The sequence below is a fragment of the Procambarus clarkii genome, chromosome 25 (assembly GCF_040958095.1).
Source record: "Procambarus clarkii isolate CNS0578487 chromosome 25, FALCON_Pclarkii_2.0, whole genome shotgun sequence".
NCBI lineage: Eukaryota > Metazoa > Arthropoda > Malacostraca > Decapoda > Cambaridae > Procambarus > Procambarus clarkii.
In genome coordinates, this window is record NC_091174.1 from 29,991,793 (window position 1) to 30,010,109 (window position 18,317).

Here is an 18,317-nt window from a genome sequence, read left to right on the forward strand (position 1 = left end):
TTCTCTCTCTCTCTCTCTCTCTCTCTCTCTCTCTCTCTCTCTCTCTTCTCTCTCTCTCTCTCTCTCTCTCTCTCTCTCTCTCTCTCTCTCTCTCTCTCTCTCTCTCTCTCTCTCTCTTCTCTCTCTCTCTCTCTCTCTCTCTCTCTCTCTCTCTCTCTCTCTCTCTCTCTCTCTCTCTCTCTCTCTCTCTCTCTCTCTCTCTCTCTCTCATAAAGAAAACATGGCAGGGACACGAACTTGGAGTGACAAATGCAGGAGGACAATCATGGCTGGAACAAACTCAGAGGATGGGGTGGAACAGGAAGTGAGTATTCCAGCAAATGTGGGATGAATTCAGTGAAGGACTTAGGGTAATGAGGGAGACAGTAGCCAACCTGCAGGATGAACTAAGGGCAGCAAAGGAGGAGATAAGATGCCTGAAGGAGACTCCTCTGCAATACCAGACACAAATCGTACTTCAGGGAGACAGGAATGCTACTGTGGAGGGAACCTCCACAACTCAGCTCTCATTTGCTGAAATGCTTAAAAAGAGCCCTGAAGCTAGGTCTGCAGTTAGGGAAGTTGCCATAGAAGTGGCTTCCTCTCAGGAAGCACCTAGATGTACTAGCCGGCTGATAGAGAGAAAAAGAGCAGTAGTAGTAGCAGGCATTAAAGAGCAAACAGTGACCAGCCCAAAGGAGTGGAGAGACTAGGACAAAAACATAGTTACCGAGATCCTTAAAGAGGTAAGGATAGGGGGAAGTGACCAAAATGTTGAAAAGGTCTTCAGGCTTGGAAAGTACAACAAGGACAGAGACCGAATGATAAAGGTGGTATTCATGAGCGAAATTACGAAAGAGGAACTATTAGTAAGGAAGAGTGGTCTAGCAAATGTACAGAAATTCAAAAAAGTATTCCTGCAGAGGGATATGACAAGGGAAGAGACAAAGCAGGCAGCAGACGCGAGAAAGGCGGGCAGGGAGAGAGAAAGGAATCAGACAACCACAACCCCGAACCCTACAATCCCAGAGGAGAGTGGGGAACCCTCCCAAAACAGTGCAACAGCCACAGGGAGTGGGGCACCCCCCCCCATATTCTGCCCAACAGACATCCTACCTGCCCCATCTCCTGTCAGCCCCCCACTAAGTACCCACCTAGGGCACCCTCCCTCACCCAACCCCCTCCTCCCACTCACCCCTCTCCTCAGGACCCTCCTTCTCCCCCATCCCCCAAGCCCTCCCTTCTCCCACATGCCCTCCCGTCTCTCTCCCACCCCAAGCCCTCTGTTCTCCCCCGCCCCCCACTCTTCTCCCACCCCACCTAAGTCTTCCCCTCTCAACCACTCCCCTAAACCCTCCCCTCTTCCACACCCACCTCAGCCTTCCCTTTCTCCCACGGCCCCCATTCCCTCACCCCTTTTCCGACCCCCCAAGCCCCCCCCCCCTTCTCCCCATCTCCCCAAGCCTCTCCTCCCCCCATGCTCCCCCAACCCTCCCTCTCTCACCCCCCAACCCTCCCCCTCTCACTCTCCCCCCTACCCTCTCCCTCTCACCAACTCCACCCTCCCCCTCTCACCACCCCCACCCACCCCCTGTCACACGGAATCTCCCCTTGGATACTAGTGAAAGTGAGGCAGGAGTGAAAGGGAAGGTACTCTATTGGATAAGGGAGTACCTAAGCAACAGAAGACAGCAAGTGACTGTGAGGGGTGAGGCCTCAGATTGGCGAGACGTCACCAGTGAGTTCCGCAGGGTTCAGTCCTTGGACCTATACTGTTTCTGATATATGTAAATGATCTCCCAAAGGGTATAGAATCGTGTGTGTGTGTGTATTCACCTAGTGGAGTTGGGGGGGTTGAACTCTGCTCTTTCGACCCCTCCTCTCAACTGTCAATCAATCTGACTGTTACTACTAGTTTTTTTCACAAAAAACTGTGTGTGTGTGTGTGTACTCACCTAATTGTGTCTGCAGGATCGAGCATTGACTCTTGGATCCCGCCCTTCGAGCATCGGTTGTTTACAGCAATGACTATGGTTCTATTTCCATATCATACCTAGTTTTAAAATTATGAATAGTATTTGCTTCCACAACCTGTTTCTTAAGTGCATTCCATTTTCCCACGACTCCCATACTAAAAAAAAACTTCCTAACATCCCTGTGACTCATCTGAGTTTCCAGCTTCCACCCATGTCCCCTCGTTCTGTTACTATTCCGTGTGAACATTTCGTCTATGTCCACTCTGTCAATCGTATTTTATACGTTCCTATCGTGTCCCCCCCCTCTCCCTTCTTCCTTCTAGTGTCGTAAGGCACAGTTCCCTCAGGCGCTTCTCATACCCCATCCCTCGTAACTCTGGGACAAGTCTTGTTGCAAACCTCTGAACCTATTCCAGTTTCCTTATATGTTTCTTCAGATGGGGACTCCATGATGAGGCGGCATACTCCAAGACTGGCTTCACGTAGGCAGTGTAAAGCATCCTAAATGCCTCCTTACTTTGGTTGCTGAATGATGTTCTAACTTTTGCCAGTGTAGAGTACGCTGCTATCGTTATTCTATTTATATGTTCTTCAGGAGATAGATTAGGTGTTACGTCCACGCCCAGGTATCTTTCACGCATCGTCACAGGTAGGAAGTTCCCCTTCATTGTGTACTGTCCCTTTGGTCTCCTATCTCCTAGTCCCATTTCCATTACTTTAACATTCGCACGCGTTGAACTCCAGTAGCCATTTCTCTGACCATCTCTGCAACCTGTTCAGGTCTTCTTGGAGGATCCTGCAATCCTCATCTGTCACAACTCTTCTCATCAACTTTGCATCATCCGCGAACATCGACATGTAGGACTCTACTCCTTGCGAATATGTCGTTAATATATACTAGAAATGGAATTGGTTCCAGCACCGATCTTTGTGGTACTCCACTCGTTACTGTTCGCCAGTTCAACTTCTCGCCCCTTACCGTATCTCTTTGGTTCCTTCAGCAATCTCATGTGCGGTACTGTATCAAAGGCTTTTTGGCAGTCCAGAAATATACAGTCTGCCCAACCATCTCTGTCCTGTCTTATCCTCGTTATTTTATCATTGAATTCCAAAAGGTTTATTAGGCACGATTTCCCTTTCCAGAACCCATGTTGATGTTTGTTCACAAACCTAACGTTCTCCAGGTGTGCAACCAGTCGTAGACAATTATTCTTTCCAGTATTTTACAAGGGATGCTTGTTAGTGATACAGGTCTATAGTTAAGTGCCTCCTCCCTATCACCTTTCTTGAAATCGGTACGACATTTGCCTTCTTCTAGCAACTGGGCAATTCTCCCGACATAAGTGACTCATTAAAGATCATTGCCAGAGGCACACTGAGGGCCTGCGCTGCTTCTGTTAGTATCCACGGTGAAACTTTGTCTGGTCCAACTGCTTTAGTTGCATCGAGTGTTGTCAAAAGTTTCATTACCTCCCCTGCTGTCACCTCTATATCTGATAGTCTTTCATCTAGGGTAATCCCTTCTAACAATGGGAGTTGCTCAAGGCTCGGTAGTGAACACTCCATGGAAACTGGCATTCAGTGTCTCACGGAATTCCTTGTCCCTTACAGTATATGCCCCCTCTGTTTTCCTTAGTCTTGTCACTTGGTCGTTCACCGACATTTTTCTTCTTATATGGCTGTGAAGTAACTTAGGTTGCTTTTTCACTTTGATCGCAATATCGTTCTCATAGTCCCTTTCCGATGTTCGTCTAATGTTAATGTAATCGTTCCTAGCTCTGTTGCATCTGATCCTGTTATCCTCTGTCCTCTGTCTTCTGTACTTCCTCCACTCCCGCCTGCTGGCCATTTTTGCTTCCTGACAATGTCTATTAAACCATGGGTTATTATATTACCTCTTATTTTTTCCATTTACTGTTGGTATAAGTCTCTCTTCGGCCTCCTGGCAAGAGGTTCCAGGAGGTCTTCACAATAGAACCAGGGAGGTCACTGTGCTAGGAGAAAGGGAGGTAAACCAGGCGGCCTTGGATAGGTTCGAAATTACGAGAGAGGAGGTCAAGAGACACCTGCTGGATCTGGATGTTAGAAAGGCTGTTGGTCCAGACGGGATCTCGCCATGGATACTGAAAGAGTGTGCAGAGGCATTTTTGCTTGCCACTCCATAGTGTATAGTAAGTCACTGGAGACGGGAGACCTACCAGAAATATGGAAGACGGCGAATGTGGTCCCAATATACAAAAAGGGCGACAGGCAAGAGGCACTGAACTACAGGCCAGTGTCCTTGACTTGTATACCATGCAAAGTGATGGAGAAGATCGTGAGAAAAAAACCTGGTAACACATCTGGAGAGAAGGGACTTCGTGACAAATCGCCAACATGGGTTCAGGGAGGGTAAATCTTGCCTTACAGGCTTGATAGAATTCTACGATCAGGTGACAAAGAGTAAGCAAGAAAGAGAGGGCAGGGCGGACTGCATTTTCTTGGATTGTCGGAAAACCTTTGACACAGTACCGCATAAGAGGCTTGTACATAGCTGGAGAGACAGGCAGGTGTAGCTGGTAAGGTGCTCCAGTGGATAAGGGAGTATCAAAGCAATAGGAAGCAGAGAGTTACGGTGAGGGTTGAGACCTCCGATTGGCGAGAAGTCACCAGTGGAGTCCCACAGGGCTCTGTACTCGGTCCTATCTTGTTTCTGATATATGTAAATGATCTCCCGGAGGGTATCGATTCATTTCTCACAATGTTTGCGGACGATGCTAAAATTATGAGAATGATTAAAACAGAAGAGGACTGTTTGAGGCTTCAAGAAGACCTAGACAAGCTGAAGGAATGGTCGAACAAATGGTTGTTAGAGTTTAACCCAACCAAATGTAATGTAATGAAGATAGGTGTAGGGAGCAGGAGGCCAGACAGAAGGTACCATCTGGGAGATGAAATACTTCAAGAGTCAGAGAAAGAAAAAGACTTGGGGGTTGATATCACGCCAGACCTGTCTCCTGCAGTCCATATCAAGAGGATAACATCAGCGGCATATGTCTATTTGGCCAACATAAGAACGGCATTCAGAAACTTGTGTAAGGAATCATTCAGAACTTTGTATACCACATATGTTAGGCCAATCCTGGAGTATGCAACCCCAGCATTTAGTCCATATCTAGTCAAGGATAAGACCAAACTGGAAAAGGTTCAAAGGTTTGCCACCAGACTAGTACCCGAGCTGAGAGGTATGAGCTACGAGGAGAGACTACGGGAATTTAAACCTCACTTCGCTGGAAGACAAAAGAGTTAGGGGGGACATGATCACCACATTCAAAATTCTGAAGGGAATTGATAGGGTAGATAAAGACAGGCTATTTAACACAAGGGGACACAGGTGGAAACTGAGTGCCCAAATGAGCCACAGAGATATTAGAAAGAACTTTTTTAGTGCCAGAGTGGTTGACAAATGGAATGCATTAGGAAGTGATGTGGTGGAGGCTGACTCCATACACAGTTTCTAGTGTAGATATGATAGAGCCCAATAGGCTCAGGAATCTGTACACCTGTTGATTGACGGTTGAGAGGCGGGACCAAAGAGCCAGAGCTCAACCCCCACAAACACAACTAGGTGAGTACACACGCACGCCACAGCCACACACAGTGACGCACCTTTTCACCTGGCAGTGAATTATTGATACTTGGAGTTATAGAGCTGCTCCGGGCTGCTTTCTGTGTGTACTCACCTAGTGGTGCTTGCGTGGGTTGAGCTCTAGCTCTTTGGTGCTGCTTATGTGTGTACTCACCTAGTTGCACTCACCTAGTAGTGCTTGCGTGGGTTGAGCTCTAGCTCTATGGTGCTGCTTATGTGTGTACTCACCTAGTTGCACTCACCTAGTGGTACTTGCGGTGGTTGAGCTCTAGCTCTTTGGTGCTGCTTATGTGTGTACTCACCTAGTTGCACTCACCTAGTGGTGCTTGCGGTGGTTGAACTTTGGTTATTTGGTCCTGCCTCTCAACTGTCAATCAACTGGTGTACAGATTGATGTACACCAGTTGATATGATATATACATGTGATTGAGCCCTATTGGGCTCTGTCATATATACATTTGAAACTATGTATGAAGTCTGCCATCACTACATCACTGCCTTAATGCATGCCACCTCTTAACTACTCTGACACTGAAAAAATTCTTTCTAACATCCCTGTGGCTCATTTGGGTACTCAGTTTCCACCTGTGTCCCCTTGTTCGTGTACCACCCGTGTCAAACAATTTATCCTTATCTACCCCTGTCAATTCCTCTGAAAATTTTGTAGGTAGTGATCATGTTCCCCCTTACTCTTCTGTCTTCTAGTGTCGTGAGGTGTATTTCAAGCAAATTTTCTTTGAAACTCATGCCTCTTAGTTCTGGGACTAGCTTATTGGCACATGTGTGTGTGTGTGTGTATTCACCTAGTTGTATTTACCTAGTTGTGTTTGCTGGGGTTGAGCTTTGCTCTCTTGGCCCGCCTCTTAACTGTCAATCAACTGTTAACTGTTTTTTTTCTCACACCATACACACACACACACACACCCCAGGAAGCAGCCCGTGACAGCTGACTAACTCCCAGGTGCCTATTTACTGCTAGGTAACAGGGGCATTCAGGATTGCGTTGTGTGTGTGTGTGTGTGTGTGTGTATTCACCTAGTTGTATTCACCTAGTTGTATTCACCTAGTTGTATTTGCGGGGATTGAGCTTTGCTCTTTCGGCCCGCCTGTCAATTGTCAATCAACTGTTTACTAACTACATTTTTTTTCACGCCACACACACACACACCCCAGGAAGCAGCCCGTGACAGTTGACTAACTCCCAGGTACCTATTTACTGCTAGGTAACAGGGGCATTCAGGGTGAAAGAAACTTTGCCCATTTGTTTCGGCCTGGTGCGGGAATCGAACCCGCGCCACAGAATTACAAGTCCTGCGCGATATACACCAGGCTACCAGGCCCCCAGGTGTGTGTGTGTGTGTGTGTGTGTGTGTGTGTGTGTGTACTCACCTAATTGTACTTGCGGGGGTTGAGCTTTGGCTCTTTGGTCCCGCCTCTCAACTGTCAATCAACTGGTGTACAGATTCCTGAGCCTACTGGGCTCTATCATATTTACATTTGAAACTGTGTATGGAGTCAACCTCCACCACATCACTGCCTAATGCATTCCATTTATTAGCTACTCTGACACTGAAAAAAAAAATTCTAACGTCTCTGTGGCTCATCTGGGTAGTAAGTTTCCACCTGTGTCCTTTTGTTCGTGTCCCACCCGTGCTGAAGAGTTTGTCTTTGTCCACCCTGTCAATTCCCCTGAGAATTTTGTAGGTGGTTATCATGTCTCCCCTTACTCTTCTGTTTTCCAGGGATGTGAGGTTCAGCTCCTTTAGCCTTTCCTCGTAGCTCATTCTTCTCAGTTCCGGGACGAGCCTGGTGGCATACCGCTGGATCTTCTCTAACTGTTTATATAGTCTTATAACAAGTCTTGTGTTTAACAAGATATGGAATCCAGTCTGGAGCTGCATACTCCAGGATTGGTCTTACATAAGTGGTATACAGGGTCCTGAACAATTCCTTACACAAGTTTCTAAAGGCAGTTCTTATGTTGGCCAATCTAGCTTATGTCCCTGATGATATTCTTTTGATGTAGGCCTCTGGGGACAATTTCGGTGTGATATCAACCCACAGATCTTTCTCTCTATTTGACTCTTGCAGGATTTCACCTCCCAGATGATACCTTGTGTTCAGTCCCCTGCCTCCTGCGTGTGTGTGTGCGTGTGTGTTTGTGTGTGTGTGTGTGTGTGTGTGTGTGTGTATGTGTGTGTGTATGTGTGTGTGTTTGTGTGTGTGTGTGTGTGTGTGTATGTGTGTGTGTGTGTGTGTGTGTGTGTGTGTGTGTGTGTGTGTGTGTGTGTGTGTGTGTGTGTGTGTGTGTGTGTGTGTGTGTGTGTGTGTGTGTGTGTGTGTGTGTGTGTGTGTGTGTGTGTGTGTGTGTGTGTGTGTGTGTGTGTGTGTGTGTGTGTGTGTGTGTGTGTGTGTGTGTGTCTGTGTGTACTCACCTAGTCACCTAGTTGTACTCACCTAGTTGTGTTTGCGGGGGTTGAGCTCTGGCTCTTTGGTCCCACCTCTCAACCGTCAATCAACAGGTGTACAGATTCCTGAGCCTATTGGGCTCTATCATATCTACACTTGAAACTGTGTATGGAGTCAGCCTCCACCACATCACTTCCTAATGCATTCCATTTGTCAACCACTCTGACACTAAAAAAGTTCTTTCTAATATCTCTGTGGCTCATTAGGGCACTCAGTTTCCACCTGTGTCCCCTTGTGCGTGTTCCCCTTGTGTTAAATAGACTGTCTTTATCTACCCTATCAATTCCCTTCAGAATCTTGAATGTGGTGATCATGTCCCCCCTAACTCTTCTGTCTTCCAGCGAAGTGAGGTTCAATTCCCGTAGTCTCTCCTCGTAGCTCATACCTCTCAGCTCGGGTAATAGTCTGGTGGCAAAACTTTGAACCTTTTCCAGTTTAGTCTTATCCTTGACTAGATATGGACTCCATGCTGGGGCTGCATACTCCAGGATTGGCCTGACATATGTGGTATACAAAGTTCTGAATGATTCTTTACACAAGTTTCTGAATGCTGTTCGTATGTTGGCCAGCCTGGCATATGCTGCTGATGTTATCCGCTTGATATGTGCTGCAGGAGACAGGTCTGGCGTGATATCAACCCCCAAGTCTTTTTCCTTCTCTGACTCCTGAAGAATTTCCTCTCCCAGGTGATACCTTGTATCTGGCCTCCTGCTCCCTACACCTATCTTCATTACATTACATTTGGTTGGGTTAAACTCTAACAACCATTTGTTCGACCTTTCCTTCAGCTTGTCTAGGTCTTCTTGAAGCCTCAAACAGTCCTCTTCTGTTTTAATCATTCTCATAATTTTAGCATCGTCCGCAAACATTGAGAGAAATGAATCGATTCCCTCCGGGAGATCATTTACATATATCAGAAACAAGATAGGACCGAGTACAGAGCCCTGTGGGACTCCACTGGTGACTTCTCGCCAATCGGAGGTCTCAACCCTCACCGTAACTCTCTGCTTCCTATTGCTTAGGTACTCCCTTATCCACTGGAGCACCTTACCAGCTACACCTGCCAGTCTCTCCAGCTTATGTACAACCCTCTTATGCGGTACTGTGTCAAAGGCTTTCCGACAATCCAAGAAAATGCAGTCCGCCCAGCCCTCTCTTTCTTGCTTAATCTTTGTCACCTGATCGTAGAATTCTATCAAGTCTGTAAGGCAAGATTTACCCTCCCTGAACCCATGTTGGCGATTTGTCACGAAGTCCCTTCTCTCCAGATGTGTTACCAGGTTTTTTCTCACGATCTTCTCCATCACCTTGCATGGTATACAAGTCAAGGACACTGGCCTGTAGTTCAGTGCCTCTTGCCTGTCGCCTTTTTTGTATATTGGGACCACATTCGCCATCTTCCATATTTCTGGTAGGTCTCCCGTCTCCAGTGACTTACTATACACTATGGAGAGTGGCAAGCAAAGTGCCTCTGCACTCTCTTTCAGTATCCATAGTGAGATCCCATCTGGACCAACAGCCTTTCTAACATCCAGATCCAGCAGGTGTCTCTTGACCTCCTCTCTCGTAATTTCGAACTCTTCCAAGGCCGCCTGGTTTACCTCCCTTTCTCCTAGCACAGTGACCTCACCTTGTTCTATTGTGAAGACGTCCTGGAACCTCTTGTTGAGTTCTTCACACACCTCTCTGTCATTCTCTGTATACCTGTCCTCGCCCGTTCGAAGTTTCAATACCTGTTCTTTCACTGTTGTTTTCCTTCTGATGTAACTGTGGAGTAGCTTTGGTTCGGTGTTGGCTTTGTTTGCTATATAATTTTCAAAACTTTTCTCGGCTGCTCTTCTCACCCTGACGTACTCATTCCTGGTTCTCTGGTATCTCTCTCTGCTTTCTGGTGTTCTGTTATTCCGGAAGTTCCTCCACGCCCTTTTTTTCAGTTTCTTCGCTTCCATACATGCCCTATTATACCATGGATTCTTCTGTTGCTTCTCGGATTTTTCCCTTTGGGCCGGGATGAACCTGTTTACTGCCTCCTGACACTTTTGGGTAACATAGTCCATCATACCCTGTACGGACTTATCTCTGAGGTCTGTGTCCCAAGGTGTCCCACTTAGGAAACTTCTCATCTGTTCATAATTCCCCTTTCGGTATGCCAGCCTTTTGATTCCTAGTTCTTTTTTGGGGGAGATAAGTCCTAGCTCTACCAGGTACTCAAAGTTCAATACACTGTGGTCACTCATTCCCAAGGGCGCTTCCATCTTAACTTCCCTTATGTCCCACTCATTTAGGGTAAATATCAAATCAAGCATTGCTGGTTCATCTTCTCCTCTCATTCTTGTTGGTTCTTTCATGTGCTGGCTTAGAAAGTTTCTTGTTGCCACGTCCAGCAGCTTAGCTCTCCATGTTTCTGGTCCTCCATGCGGGTCTCTGTTCTTCCAATCTATCTTCCCATGGTTGAAGTCTCCCTTAATTAGTAGTCCAGATCCATTCCTGCTAGCAACAGAAGCTGCTCTTTCTATTATGTTAATAGTGGCCATGTTGTTAATAGTGGCCATCATATTCCTGTCTAGGTCTTCTGTCATTTGGTGGTGGATTATATATGACTACGACTATAATTTTTTCCCTCCATTTGTTATGGTACCTGCTATGTAGTCACTGAAACCTTCACAGCCCTGAATATACATCTCCTCAGAATCCCAGCCTTTTCTTACCAGCAGAGCTACGCCACCACCACCTCTTCCTTCCCTCTCTTTCCTCATAACATAATAGTCCTGTGGGAACACTGCGTTTGTTATCGTTTTTGTTAGCTTTGTTTCTGTGAGGGCTATTATGTCTGGGTTTTCCTCTAGTACCCGTTCTCCAAGCTCATTTGCTTTATTTGTAATTCCATGTATGTTAGTGTACATCGCTTTGAGGGTCACTTTGTGTGTGTGTGTGTGTGTGTGTGTGTGTGTGTGTGTGTGTGTGTGTGTGTGTGTGTGTGTGTGTGTGCGTGCGTGCGTGTGTGTGTGTGTGTGTGTGTGTGTGTGTGTGTGTGTGTGTGTGTGTGTGTGTGTGTGTGTGTGTGTGTGTGTGCAGCTCTTCCCCTTGTTTTTGTAGTACTTATTTAAAAGTTATCCTGTTAGGTATTTACCTGTACACAAGTTTGAGGGGGTTATATACAAAGCCATATAATATCCTCAAATAGTGGATGTTCAAGCAAATATGGTGTCTGTTCAGAATCACTGTAGGTGCTAACAGCTTGCTGTGAGTTCTTCAGTTCGTCACAGGTTACCTTATGGAATTTTATACAGTAACAATTGTTCGACTATTATAGTCAATAAAATATGACTTAATCAGGTTATCTATTAATGTATTTATTAGGACACTGTAATTGCTAAAACTAGGCTTACTAGTGTTTTGGTGGTCATGTTGCATAACCAACTAATCTATGTAAAATTTATTTATGGGCATAAAATTAAAATACATGATGTTTCGTCGGATACTGAGCACTTCCCTATTATAGATAAGATCACTGTGGCAGAATCACTGTTGAGCGATGAAAATATCAGGTCTTTGAAGTGACGTGTGTCGCAGAACCTTCACGACCTTTGTTTACACAATCTCGTCAGCCTCTTTTGTTTTTGTTTACATTCTGTCGCCCAGGCTCCCTTGTCCTTCCATCGTCTCCAGAAATATGGTGAATTTTTTGTCTTTTTATTGACAATGGGGGAGGGGGGGGACCTTTAATATTAAAGTAGAATTCATTAAGATAAATCAATCATAGAGAACATTTTTCTATCAAGTTTATTCACTAGACTGTTTGTTTTAGGGATATGTGTAGAGCTTACATGAATATTTTGATGACGTCACGGGTTTCCATTTTTCTGTGAACGGTCCCAAAACCCATTTCTTCTAATAAATTTTGTGGTTAGTAATCTAGTGTCGCAGTTTCCAACAACTATTGAATTTGTTCAGCTCAGAAAAGATTATATATATATATATATATATATATATATATATATATATATATATATATATATATATATATATATATATATATATATATATATATATATATATATATATTGCAAAGACAAACTAAACTAAGCTAACTTAACGTTGCTAGGCCTAATACGCGCTGTCTGAGGGCTAATATAGTACGTATGTGTGCTATACTTGACCTAGAAATATTGGCTTGTTTTATAGCTTCTTTTTTCTCACACCATTAAGTTAATAGTACAAAATTCTACTCCAATTGCTTAGTACGTCAATGTTTGTATTATGGTGCACATAGTTACAAAAAGTACTATATGAACCGGGGGAGTGGTTGGTGTGTGTGAGTGTGTGTGTTACAGGGAAATATATGTAGTAGACATAATTATGGAACAATCGAGTGCTTACAAAGGCGGGTCCAAGAGCTAACAGATCAATTCTTCAGGCATAAATAGTAAATACACAGGGGTTATTTCTCTGCCAATCTCTCTCCACTAATCATTATCTTTCTTCATATGATAATGGGCGTTACCTTGAACTATATAAACCATTTGAGATATCTGTAGCGACCCCGAGTCTCAAGATAATGCAAGTGACACTTTCGTCAACACGATAATTGTCTGGGTTAATGACTCTGACTTTGACGGAGCAGCTGGTGAGGGCGCTGCAGGAGCTGAGGTACGTGTGGGTGGTGGGGGAGAACCTGCAGGATGGCGCTGAGCTGGCCGCCCGCCGCAGCACCTTCAGGAAGTACACTGCCAACCTCCAGCTCGTCACCGACTGGTAAGCTCTCAATGTGCACAGTTTTTACTCATAATTATGTCTGTTAAATATAATTAGAGTAAATGTTATGTTTAGGAATCCTAGATAAACTTTTGGTGTAGTTGTGTATTCTCTTTTCTAAAGTCTTATTGGTATCTGGAGGATAAATTAGCACTTATTTCAGCTGACCTGGAACTTAATAAGGAACAACCCTGTCTATTATTGTTATTCTTTTATTTAAGCTTACAGGTAAAGATTAAACATATTTTGTGTATTTTCAATACACGTATTTGGAGAACGGTGTTAATATGGCACAGTGCCCTATACTTTCTTCAGTTTTACTGGCAAACACATCTCACCGCCTTGATATAAAGGTTATAATATAGGTTGTAGACGTTGTGCACGTGGGACTCGCACTCAGTACTCAACCCGTGCTCGACTCAAGTCCATTACATCCAGCTGCCGACCCCACACACGCATTCATGTCAAGCAATGAGACAGGAAGTGGCTTTGAGAGTTCTCCTCTCGATGTCATTCCTTATTGTCCGGTTGGTAACAATCCGAGCACAGAGGATTGGGTGGCCCAATGATTAACACACACAGATGGAAAATTGACCACGAGTTTATTAGGATACAATGATGATATTCACCAAACTCTAAGTCCCTTTTATAACACTGGCAATTATTCAGACATCCTACATGGACTACAACCAGAGATCACTCACATTACCGTCTGGATACTGCTCTTCGACCCTTGGGTGGACTGACTTCCTCTCCCTCTGACCGCGTCTGATGACCTGCGGCGTCCACTCTGATGCCTCGACCCCAGCACTCTGACACTGAGCTGCCCTACAGGCATATATATACACACCCTTGCCATGCCCCGCAACAGGAGCCTTGCCATGCCCCGCAACAGGAGCGTGTTGTTGCAAATCATGTGAGAACGTGAGAAGTAGTCTTGTTCCCAGCTGATTCAGCCTACCCACGGAATTTCCAATTAAAAATGTCTGCTCACCTAACTAGTTAATCAGCACTTCAAGACTCTGCAAGAAGATCCGAGGTCACTTGGGCTGACCTTCATTGGAAGCTTCCCAAGGATTATCACAAAACACTCAAGAATGCATCATTAAGTGTGTTTGACAAGACTATCGGGATTAATATCTTCTACTTGAAACAAGCTGACTAGGGTCTATCCAGGAAATATTTTATTTAACTTTGCAAGGTGATCAAGAGTTCACCTGTTCTTGACCTCTGGAGGATGTTTCCCTGGGTGTGAATGCTCGTGGCATGGGGGGGGGGGTCATGGTTGTTATGTTGATGGTGGTGTTGATGTTATGTTGATGGTGGTGTTGATGTTATGTTGATGGTGGTGTTGATGTTATGTTGATGGTGGTGCTCTTCCTACCACCACCATCCGTACACACCCTTGCCATCCCCACCTATGCACATTATTCCCTCATCCACTTATACATATCCTTCCAACCTCCACCCATGCACTCCATTCTCGCCTCCATCCATATATATCCTTCCTACCTGCACCAATACATATCCTTCCCACTTCTACCCATACACACTCTTCCCCCCTCCTCCTATACACACTCTTCCCACTTCCACGCATAAACTCTATTCCCCCTTCCACCCATACATATCCTTCAAACCTGCTCCCATATATACACCCTTCCTACCACCACCACCCATACACACCATTCCCACCTCCACTTATACACACCATTCCCATCTCTACCCATACACACCATTCCCACCTGTGGGAACCGACCTGTGAGATTTATATTTATTTAATTTATATGAATTTATATTTACGTTAATTTATATACTTCGATAGCAATTTGTATAATGATAAGTGGACTGTATTTCTGCAATAATCTCATAATCTCACAAATCGATCCTCTACACATTAGGGGGGGTTTATTAGTTTATATATATGCAGCCAATCAAACTACAGAATTAACTACATACATTGAAAAGGTTCCTTATCTTATTTGTACAGCAGGTATAACCAGGATGTAGACCACATTTTCCCTCTTTGAGGTAGCTTCCACGTGCTGGTAACTGATGCACAAACATGCTTCCTCGTCTTGACCTGTTAAAAGGGCGCTAGCTGTGAAGCCAGAAACCTAGTATATGACAGGTATTTCAGAGAAACATTGAACATGGAACAATAAAGACCTGGCTTAATTACCTTTAGTATGAGGCGATTTCGCGTTCTAACCGGCTAACCCTACCCAATGACATTAATGGCCACTAATGATAGATAATGGGTTTCGGAAAGAACACTTAACTTGAATTTGTAGACAGCGTGTTGATAATGGTACACTTTTAGTTTCCATAACACTACGTCCAAGTAAATTTAACAGGAGCCGAATTTGCTCCCGTGTGAGCCTCTGGTCTAGTCTCAACAATGGCTGCATCTAACACTCCATACTATTGACGCCTGGCCGACATTGTCCAGATATGATAGGAGCCAAATTTGCTCTACACGTCTCGGAGGTGACACAACAATGGCTGCCCTCCTTCCCCACTGACGCCTGGCTTACATTGTCCAGATTTCAGAAAGTGATAGAAGGGTCACATTTACTCTACTTTAATATTGATAATTAAGTTAATTTATATAAGAAGTTTTTATGATGGTAAAGTGCAAAAACTAATGTATTTAAGAATAATTCCCAGCAGAATAGCTGGTGAATTTATAATAGTATGTGGTGATGATATCCCGTTTTCTTTAGACGGTAATTCCACAAGTTACGTTTTCTATGGGTAACTTGTTTATACAATACAGCAATTATCTGTATGATATATTAAATGGTGTCGGATTTTCCGACATAATTCCCCAGGGGGCTGCTCACGGGTCGAAGTCCTATTTAGAACAGACGAACACCGATACTCCTCCTTCGAATTATTAGATTAATTTGATGTTAGTAGTTAGTAATCACACATTTGTGCGTCTGTTCGTACAGGACGGATGTCCCGTACTAGAGTTGTAGGGGTTAGAAGTCTAATGCGATTTCATTTCCCTGTTAACTCTTGAAAGGCTAATATTCAAGCCTTATACATATTATTTAACCCAGAAGACTGAATGTGATCAAGTACTACAGTCAAGTATGATTCAGGGACTGCAGTGAGATCAGTGACATTAGATATAACTTGAAGTTTCTTCAGGTAACTGGTCACTGATATATAAACACTGAGGCCCATGGAATACATCTTGATTAAATAATAAATGTATCAAGTCAGTCATCAGATTTATTGGAGTTTAATTTAGTTAATTGATTCAGAAGATTGAATAGCTCATCATTAAAGTAAAGTATGGTTCTGAGACTGCAGTGGGTTCAGTGACATTGGTCGCAGTGACTTGTAGCTGTTTTAGGCTACTGTTCACTGATTTGCCACTGAGGCCTCATGAACTCATCTTCAGCTTTAAATGATGATACTAACATCAACCTCTGTTACTATAGTCAGCTGTAATCTCCTTAGTATAATGCTACTGGAGAAATATAATCAGCTGACAAATTTAGATTTCTATTGGTATTGTTTATCTGCAGGCATAGGTCTCCTCAGACTTGATACTGGGCCTGATAGTAATTTACCTCCTGCAGAGTTTAACATGGTTATACCCTGATATTTAGTAGGGCTACCGATGAATCGATGACAATAGTCTGTCCCTACAAGGAGACCGAAGTCGGTGAGGTGATCAGACTTAATATTATCTGCCAATTTTATTCCTCTATTTCTCAGGAATTTGGCTGTTGCTCTCAGACCTTGAACTTGTAGGTCTACTGGTATTTTGTCCACCACAATGGCTTGTACTCGACAGATGTACCTGCCTAAACGTACTGATGGTTGTACCACCTGGTAGACTTGAGGTCCTGCATCTGTTACAAACCCTGAGATGTTGAATGACGTCTGGGCTACAGGCCTTAATTGTAGTTCATCTGCCAACGTTTTAGTAATATATGTTCTCTGGGATCCTTGGTCAAACAACCCTCGGGTATGGACCTTGGCCCTCTTATTCAGGATGGTAATTTGGGCAGTAGGCAAAGTCGTATTACCTTTAGACTTTGCCGATTGGACACTCTTTGTTTGCTGCACCTTGCAGTACTGTACTGTGGTGGGAATGCTATCTTCCACCTTGGGGTTTGGAGACGTTGTTTTGGTGTCTATGCACAATGCTGCATGGTGCTGACCTTTGTTACACCTATTACAGGTGTGTAATTGGGTATCACAATCCTTGATGTTATGTTTCCTGAGGCACCTCGTGCAATGTTGCAAATCTTTGAGTCGCTCAACACGGGCGTCACTATCAGGAAATTTAGAGCAGTGGTACATTGAATGTTTCTCATTGCAGAACAAAAACGTTCCATAGCTTCCAGTACCCTTTGGTGTCACGTTCTTGGGTGACACAGTAACTATAGGCTTGGAGGGTCCCACTGCATATACGCCCACACTGCTACTGTTCCACTTTGGTGTTGAATTATATTGTCTAGATTGATTTGGAGTACCTTTGGTACTCTGTGGTTTACTATTATTGGTTTCTGAGGGTTTACTTGGTGGTTTTAATTTGTCATGTGTTCGTAATTGATGAACTACTGACTTTAAACCTTCAGATATTTCATTCATGGATAAGATACTTTTATTGTAATGAGCACTCATTTGTCTCAATATGTCCCTAGGTATTTTCTCCTGGACAATTATTTTCAAGACCCACTCAGCCCCGTTTGTATCTGCTGTCAGGCTGAGGGCATTGATCAATGATTCTACCTCCAGCTTGAAGACTTGGAGTGAATCAGCTGAAGCCTCCGGTGGGGGTAAATGCAACAGCTCATGAACTAAATGTGATGTTCTTACTTCTGGATCAGCATAATTATCCTTGAGGAGTTTTACTGCCAGATCATAGCCGTCATTAGTTAATCTCAGATGGGATACTACTGTTTTAGCCTCACCTGATAATTGGCCTTGCAAATAAGAGAATTTACTACTCTTTGGTAAAGATTGTTTTGAGTCTACAAGGTCAACGAATTTGTTCCAAAATTCGTCCCAATCTTCCTCATCTTTTCCTGAGAAAGTGGGTAAATTAATTGGAGGGAGTCGAGCTTCTGCTTGACTCGTATTAGATGCAACTGTTGTTGTTGTTGTTGTTGCCTTGTTCTGGGCAATTAATTTGACATAAGGCTGTAACGTGGCCTGAGTGTGATCTTCATAATTCGCAAGATCAACCATAATGTCGTCTATTTCTGTTTCTGATAAATTGGTGTTGGCAAGTTCAGCCACATATGTTGCTATTTGACATTTGATTTGCTCAAATTTACCTGCAGCTGCTTGATAATAGCTTTCCAGGTCAGCATAATCAACTTGAGATTGTTGTGACAAATCTTCACATTTCTTGATCTGTCTTGTTAAGTGGCCTTTAAGACCTGCAAGGGTTCTTTTCATTCTCCCTGCATTATCCATACTGGCTTGTTGGTGAAGCCTTGTGGGACTTGTACTTGGGCTGCTCATAATACTGAACAAACACT

General features: G+C 44.1%; 1 protein-coding gene across 1 annotated transcript in view; it reads left to right on the plus strand.

Moving 5' to 3' along the window:
- Positions 1–18,317, plus strand: part of LOC123756316 (dynein beta chain, ciliary) — a 98,021-nt gene that overhangs the window by 34,585 nt on the left and 45,119 nt on the right. Inside the window, exon 4 of the mRNA XM_069331019.1 lies at positions 12,677–12,807. Coding sequence (XP_069187120.1) covers positions 12,677–12,807 — 131 coding nt within the window. The remainder of the gene's footprint in view (positions 1–12,676; positions 12,808–18,317) is intronic.